Raw genomic sequence first — 8,186 nt, 5'->3', positions numbered from 1 at the left:
TTTTAAATACCGAGCCCCAAAGCTGTCCTGTGGGTATTTGAATGTAACAGAAGACAACATTTCCTATATTCTGCTCCAAATGCAGAGAATCCCCAAATGATTCCCAGAGCGTGCCCTGCCTTGAAAGACCGCATTGGTAGTCTTCCATGTTCTCCTGGTCGTCTTCTGTGTGTGAGTGTGTGTGTGTCCACACTGCTCTCTCCTTTCCCTTGTGAAGACACCAGTCCCTGGATATGGGTAGGGCCTGCTTTAATCCCATCTGACCCAGTCTTCATGTGATTACATTCAAAAGGCCCCTAGTTAGAATTTGAACATGTATTTTGGGTGGACACTGTTCAGATCACTACAAGAAGTAAAAGCCTCTGCTCTCCATTTAGCCCTCCCTGCCTCCTTTCTGTAATGACTGAAGGCATAATTCATCGATTATAGGCTGCAAACTCTACTTGCCGTCTTCTCATCTTGTAGTACTGGTTTGGAATGAAGCTCTCATATGTCTTGCAAAGCATTGTATTTACCTTCCAGAGAGCAACCATGACAATACTTCCTTCTTTGCAAAATGATCACGATCACTCCTCCTCAGTGCCAGGTTGGTATTTAAGAAAGTAAGTTTTTGCTAATCTTACCCATTTGGAATTAAGCTGTGACTCCACATCTATCTCTGCTGAATTCCATCAAGTCTACTTTAAGTGCCTCAATAGTTATATTCAGTCAGGAAGATGCTAGAACAGGAATTGAAAGAAACAGTCTTAGTTCAGCTGCAAAAAATTCCTCCCTTACAATCAATCAGGAAGTCATTTACGCATGGGGCAGCCTGGCTGTTTAATGTAATTACATTCTTAAATCTGTAAAAGTTCCCCACACACTTCCTATATATTCCACATCACACAGATTGGAATCAAGTCCCCTTTTTCATGTTTCAGGAGCTTGGGGGCAGAACCCTTGGCTGCTTCTATGGGAGACTGAGATGCTGTGAACTGTTTAGCCCAGATACCACCAAGAATGTAGAAATGATAGCAGAGGGATCGCAATCAGTTTGAGAGACATGGCAGGATGAAACGGAAATCACCGTACGAGTTGAGGGCCAATCAGATAGAAGTCTGAAATATTCTATGGCAGTCAATCAGGAGGTTCAGCGTGATTTGGGACTACATAAGCAATGGGATTATATAACAAACACGGGCAAATAAGATGCCCGATTCCGGAATATTGAATCTCAGGACTGAAAAGAAATAAGCAACTGGAGGGAATCCAGAGGAGATCATCTACAATGATGGTTTTAAAGAAAAATATGAACTTTATAGTGTAGCCAAACCACAAAGTCAGACCCAAGGGGCATGATAAAAATCTACAAATAGCTTGAGGGTCTAAACACCAAGGGGAAAGAGGAATTTTGGCTAGAGATATGAAAAGTTTCAAGGGATAAAGTTGAGAAAAGGGAAATTTAGGTTAAACAGAATATATCCTTTGATAGTAAGAGGTATGTGTTTGTACAAGTGTCTCAAGGGGATAGAAAGAAAACTGATGAGTTTTCTAGGATCCTTGATAAGAAGATACCTTGATGTCAGATCAAGAACTCTAGAACTTTCATTAGAATATGCTTGTGCCATGACCAGATAGAATAGATATTAATTTTTTACCCTGAATTTCTAGGATAATTATAACAGGGAATGAATATGAACAGACCGTTCTGTCCTTTAATGAAAGGCATCCTGAGGCTTCTGTTAGCTTAGGCTCTGAGGGGGGGAGGGAATCCAGAAAGCAGATATGGACACTACTCTTCAATAGCCCATTCCCTAGTAGGGGATTGATGCCTTAGAAACCTGATTTTTAAAGCATGTATTTTCAAAACCACTTATCTCTAGGCTACTAGTTATATTGCTTCTGAAGCAGGCTGATGAATTATAAGAAAGATTCTGGGGTTTGATGTAACTAAACCAACTGTTTTTGAAACTGTAAGTGAAACTGAAATCTTCCTTAATCAAGTTTGGCATAAAATGGCAGTCAGGAAGGCTGAAGTGAGTTGGGTCCACAGAGGCAAAGAGATTATATAACGCACAGGAGACTAGGATGCCATAACCAGGCATAAGCCACGATGAGTGCAAAATCAACCCAAAGCAGTCAGGTTAGAAATCAAAATTGTTTTAAAAAGATCACTGAAAAAATCCAAATAATTTTCTTACAAAGTCTTTCCAGAAGAGTCATTGCATTTTAAATTGTGTTTTAAAAGCATTCATACTTACATTGGGTTTTAAAAAAAGGAGTCCGAAGTTAATTTTATGACTATTCAAAATAGTTTATCCATTGTTTCCAACAGAGGCAACCTCCAGGCTAATGTAGGGTCCAGACCTGTTTTATTTAAAAAACATTTTTGCCATTAGATATGACATTAGAACTATTTTATTATATATGTGTTACATCATTTTCTTTTTTCTTTTCTTTTTTTTTTTTTTTTTACAATGTTTGCTTTCTCCTCTCAGGTGTAGTCCCCATAGAATTCCCACCCCCAAGTCACCCGTGCACCATCACTAGAGTCCATTGTGCTCTTCCTGCCCTTGCTTTGGTCTCTTTCCCTCCCCCACCCTGCACAATGTCTCTGATTTATAGTGGTCTCTTTACTTTTGTTTTGTTGTGTTTTTTTTTATTGTTATTTTTTTTCAAGACTGTTTTAAACAAGATGATGAATTAACTGGCCGTGTCTGATCTAGCCCTGGTGTGCCCCTAGAAGAGTCCCTCTGCTTACTGGCTCTCCAGCATCCAGGCTGAAGAATGTGTGACTCAGCATTCTTATTAGCCCTGTACCATCATGGCTGGCCTCCACGGTCATCCTATGGGCTTAGAGAAATAGGACTTGTATGGACTGTAAAATACATTTACTCTACCACCTTGAGCTCTAAGTGGTCCGGTGAAGTGTGACTTTGTTAACCATCTACTCCAAATGCCAAAATCCAGTGAGGCATAACCAGTTCCATGCCCTGGTAGCCAAGTGGTAGACACATTACATGTTTTCCTTACTAGTGACAAGTTACCAGGTATTGTTAACAAAGGAAAGGCAGACAAGATCCACCCTCTTAGACTTCTAATCTGACTTGTTTGAAGAAGGAAGAAAGCAAACAGAGCCATCTCCCAAATGAAATTTGGCCTGTGGAGTCAGGCAAGGAGGTAAGCGATTGCAAATGCCTGGTCTCTCCACAGCGCACCTACTAGTCCGCCATGGAAAATACTTAAGTATCAGGGTTATAAGAGCCCCATAGCCACGAGGCTGATGGGAAGTGCGTATCTCCTTCTGTTTTCAGGCAGCAGATGGGTTACAGGAAGGAACTCTCTGGGTGCTGAGTGTTCCCTGCATTTACAGAAATGTGTACATTAGGGGCCCTGGGGTGAAGGCTTTTGTGGAAGCAAGGAATTCTCTTAATTAGATTTCATGACTTACCTCCTCCTAGATAGAGGAATATCTAGAAACAGAGAGCATAGGTTTTAGAAAGTCAAAGTCAATTAATTCATATGCTCCCAGAAAAAGGAAAGTTTTTCAAAGTCGGGCAGTTCTGGCGCGCACTCCCACACGCAACGAACGAAAGGCGACTTGTTGTGCCAAACACCTGCATTTCTGAAGCCGGTGTGGGACGCATTTACAAATTCACTGCAAGTTTTTGAGAACGGTAAAGGAGAGTTTGCATTTGTATCAAATTCTCCTCGCCCTGAGGGGGTGCAGGAGGGCGCACAGACACTGTTATATGAAGCACGAAGCCTTTCCAGCTTCCTCTCTGCTGCGGGAGGAGAGAGCGTAAGATGCGTAGCGAAATTTGAGGGCTTGTCAGAGAGCCCTCGAGGCGCCGGACGAGGCTGGCGCGCTCCAGATTCCAGGGGTGGGGCAGTGGCGGGAGAAGCTGCTCCAGGACTCGTCTCCCCGCCGGGGCTATTGACATCGCCAGCGTCTTCCAGCTTCCCAGGCGTGTGGCCGCGCGGCGCGGCGCCCGGAGGCGTCCCGGAGCGGAACCCGGGTCGGGTCGCTGGGTGAACGCCCATCTCCGATGCCTCCCGGCTGACGCTGGCCCGGCGCCTGCCCCCTGCCCGGCCTCGCTCACCCTCCTCCTCGAGTACTTTTACACACGACCCCTACAGGGCGAGCCCACCCCCTCTCCCATTTCTTAGTAGGTCCCCATCGCCAGCCCAGCCGTCGGCAGCCTCTGCCTTTGAGCTGAATCTCTGACCTTCCTCTTTTGAAACAAAAACAGCGGGGCGGGGGGTGGGTAAGGCAGGAGATTTAACTCCAACCTCAGAGCAACCCTCCTGGGCTGCCCATCTGACACCAGTGGGTGGGGTGCAATCTGACACTCCCCTTCCTTTCCCGAAACGTGAGCGGAGCTGGCGCCCCTCGATCTGGGGGAGGGGTGAGGGCGGAGAAGGTCCGCACTTGGGTGCCCCGGCTTTCTCCCCAGGAGACCCGGCATCCGTGGCGAGCTGCGCTCTGTCTCTGCGCGCCTCCCAGGTTTGGCGCCTGGAAAAAACTCCACGTTCTGCCTTTTCCTGCTCCTGGCTCCGCCCCAGCTCCAGCCCCGGCTTCCCTCCGGCCCTACCCGTCCCGGCCACCTCCTTCCCGCTGCCCGTAGCGTGAGCGTGCGGGGACCTCTCCGCGCCTGCCCTGGGCCCTCCGCTGGGTTGCGAATCTCCAGGGCCTCTCGCTGGGCTTGGCACCCGCCCCAGCGGCTCGCCCTTTAGCTCCCCGGGCGCAGCCGGGGCTTCTCTCCCGGCGCAGCCGCTCAGCCCCTGGAAGGCCCTGGGCACAGCGCTCTTGGTGTCTCCACTTCAGAGTAAGACTGGCGCTTCCAGGCTCCCGCGGGAGCCCGGGGCTTGGAGACACCCTCGCGCGCAGCCAATCGGAGGAGTGGGCGCAGCAGCCTAGCGGAGGCCAGACGCGCAGCTTCAGGGGTCCCGGCGCGGCGCAGGGGCACCGGGAGCGCAGCCGGGGCGCCCAGCTTCAGCGCCGGAGGAAGTCGCCCTCGCCGCGCGGAGAGCCGGAGAGCCGACGACGCGCCCTGGGCGCACGCCTGGGCCTATCCCCCAGCCCGCGGGACCGTCCTCAGGGCGCGAGGAGGAGCTCGCCGGAGACTTCTAGGCTGTCCAGAGCCGGCGAGCGGGAGCGCCGCTTCTCTTGCCTGGGCTGGGAAGGGGGAGTGGCGCTGGCGGGCTGGAGCTGAGAAGCGAGCGGCGCCCGACCTGCCTCCTCTTCCATCCCCTTCGCCACTTGGGCCCTGGGGTAAGGTTTTGGCAGGCGCAGGAGTCCCCTTCCCCCGACCCCTTTTCCTAGAAGGCTGGTGATGGCTCTCCGGCTTCTGTCCCCGCCGGCGCGCTTAGAGCGCGCTGGTGGCGCGTGAACTGGGCACTGCCTTCCACTGCCCCTCGCGAGCTTCGGGCCGCCCACCTGGCAAGCTCGCCCGAGCCCCCTGCCTTTCCGAGCCCCAAACCGCTCGCGCTCCGGGACCGGGAAGAGGGTGGCCCTTGGGCACAGCCCCGCCGAGATGTCCGCGCAGAGCCTGCTCCACAGCGTCTTCTCCTGTTCCTCGCCCGCCTCGGGCAGCGCCGCTTCGACCAAGGGCTTCTCCAAGAGGAAGCTGCGCCAGACCCGCAGCCTGGACCCGGCTCTGATCGGCGGCTGCGGGGGCGAGGCGGGCGCGGAGGGCGGCTCGCGGGGAGCCACGGGCGGCCGCCTCTGCCCCTCGCTGGCCCCGGCCGACGGTCTCGGCCCCCGCTCGGCTTTATCTCCCCGAGGCCAACCCCCCCGGGCCGCTCGACTGCCGCCCCCTAGACCTCTCTGCTCGTCCTTCTCCACCCCCAGCACCCCGCAGGAGAAGTCGCCGTCTGGCAGCTTCCACTTTGACTACGAGGTCCCCCTGGGTCGCGGCGGCCTCAAGAAGAGCCTTGCCTGGGACCTGCCTTCTGTACTGGCGGGGCCGGGCAGTGGCCGCAGTGCTGTCCTCTGCTCCTCTGGGGGAGGCCCCAACGGCATCTTCGCATCTCCCAGGAGGTGGCTCCAGCAGAGAAAGTTCCAGGCCCCACCTAACAGCCGCGGCCACCCCTACGTCGTGTGGAAGTCCGAGGTAGGGACCAGTGCCGCGCGTCCTCCCGGCCCTAGGCGGGTCCTCCCTGGCGGTTCCGGGGAGCTGTCTTTAACTCGTCGTACTTACAGAGCTAGGGACCCATCGCGGCGTTTCCATGGCGTGGCTGTACTTCCGTGGCTGGTTAAAGGGTGCCTGGAAATGGGACGTGCCCCGTGGCCAGCGGCCGTGTCTCGTGGGATTCTTAGCTCTGCTTTGGAGCAGAGGGGTGGGGGCTGGAAGAAGGGAGAGATGGTTTTATCTTTGTGCTGCAGACAATCTCAAAGGGTGGCCTTATTTTAAACCCGGCGTTGATATTCTTCAGAACTCAAGTGATCTCTTTCGAAGCTGTTTGCCAGGCTTGGGTGGAATAGGTTTTGAAACGTCTGCTATGTGGTGGTTGTATGAGAGAATTCAGGGATATTATTCTGGAGGTGGTGCTGAGGGTGTGTGTGTGCTTGGGTGGCAGGGGGAGAATAACTGCTAGAATTCTCTAGTTTTGCTCACTGCTTTTAACTAAAGGTCTAGAAATCTGTGACATTGAGTACTAGTTTAATCTAAAAGAAAAGAAATCTCTACTTAAGGGTGTGAAAGATCATGGAAATGTGCCCAGATTCCACTAAGGACAACAGTAGTGCAATATACGTGACCGGGACTCGGTCATCCATAGGGAGCTCACGGGGGCTGTTGGGTTTGCTCCTTGGTTAAGATGAATGGGCAACATGGGGGAACTCGGGTTAATGGCTACTTGGGAAGTGCCATGTTTTTAGAGACTAAACAGTCCTTTTAAAAATGAAGAACTCCTAAGTTTCAGTCCACAAACTCTCAGTTTGCTTTAGATCTGTTTCCATGGGGAAGGGAGATGCCATCAGTTGTAATTAAATACCTTAAAGTACAGCTTGAATTACAGAAATGAAATGAAATACCATGTAATTGCTGGAGATTTAGACTAAATAAAGGAAACACCACCAAGAAAAACAGTTTGAAAATAACATCCAAGATCATACCTAGTTCTGTTAAGATGACATAACTATGAGATCTCAGCTTTTGGTAGGCTGCCTGACAAATATCAATTTTTAATCAGAAGTATTAGCACCCCCTGTTTGTAAAATTGTACTGTGTCAAAGTAATCGCTGCTGTTGGTGGAGAGGACAGATGACAGAAACAAGTGCTGACTGTTCTGCCCATTTTCTTGAGGACGATAGTCTAGAAGGAAAAATCAGGTCAGAGAGGAAGAGATTCTTTCCACCCCAGGGAACTCAGCATTAGGAAGAAGACCACAAATCTAAACATTGAATTTCTCTTGGTTTCTAGAAGGACTGGATTCAGTCTCTGTATGAGAAGCACCCATGAGCAGGTTAATCTGTTGGCGATTAAGAGTGAAATGCAAAAGCAAGCCCTATTCTTGGACTAGAGAGATTCCCCTGTAAAACCAGTTGCATCATTAAGAATGTTCCTGATTTTCTTAGCAGCCGTTCACACTTGGAATATGCTCTGCAGAGGCTGTTCATCGCTGTTGTGAACAAAAAGCATCCAGGAGTTGATCACAGCTGGTTAGAAGTGATCATAGCCCTTCACATCTCTGCAGCAGTGGGCGTGATGTTGACCCGTGGCCATCCCTACTAGCATCTGACTACTCGAAGCAGTGTTTGGCCAGCCAGTGAGCAGCTCGTCCACCATGACATTCACCTCCTGCAGTGGTTAAAACTAAGTACATAGCCATCTAGCAAAAGAACAAAATTTTCTCATAAAATGGGTGTGTGAGAGTGTGTATGCATGTGTGATCCCTTTATTCTTGAGGCAGACATGGAGTGATTGGCTGGAATCCTGGCATGAAGGTCCAAGGCTGGTTTTGTTGAGTGGAGGCCCAGATCCTAATGTAACCCGGGGTCTGGAATTTAATGGCCTGGATTACCTTTCAAAGGTTTCAGGCCCTGGAACCCTCTCAAAAAACAAGGAAATTCATCCTCTTGAGCGCTGCTTGTCCTCACTTGCATGCAAGCTGGGTCCTTTGTCCTCAAAGAGAATCATTACTGATGGTGTCTGATGTCCAGCTAATGACACCTTCAGGCCTCATCCAGATGGATTCTTGCG

At 50.6% G+C, this 8,186-nt stretch overlaps 1 protein-coding gene across 1 annotated transcript in view; it reads left to right on the top strand.

The window, feature by feature from the left end:
- Positions 1-5,516: 5,516 nt before the first annotated feature.
- ARHGAP6 (Rho GTPase activating protein 6) overlaps positions 5,517-8,186 on the top strand; it is a gene marked incomplete at its 5' end in the record, with an annotated part of 377,711 nt that continues 375,041 nt past the window's right edge. The window contains one exon of the mRNA XM_084258737.1: positions 5,517-6,095. Coding sequence (XP_084114863.1) covers positions 5,517-6,095 — 579 coding nt within the window. The remainder of the gene's footprint in view (positions 6,096-8,186) is intronic.

This window comes from Talpa europaea (assembly GCF_964194135.1).
Source record: "Talpa europaea genome assembly, chromosome: X".
Classification (NCBI taxonomy): Eukaryota; Metazoa; Chordata; class Mammalia; order Eulipotyphla; family Talpidae; genus Talpa; species Talpa europaea.
This window is presented reverse-complemented; position numbering and strand designations above follow the sequence as displayed.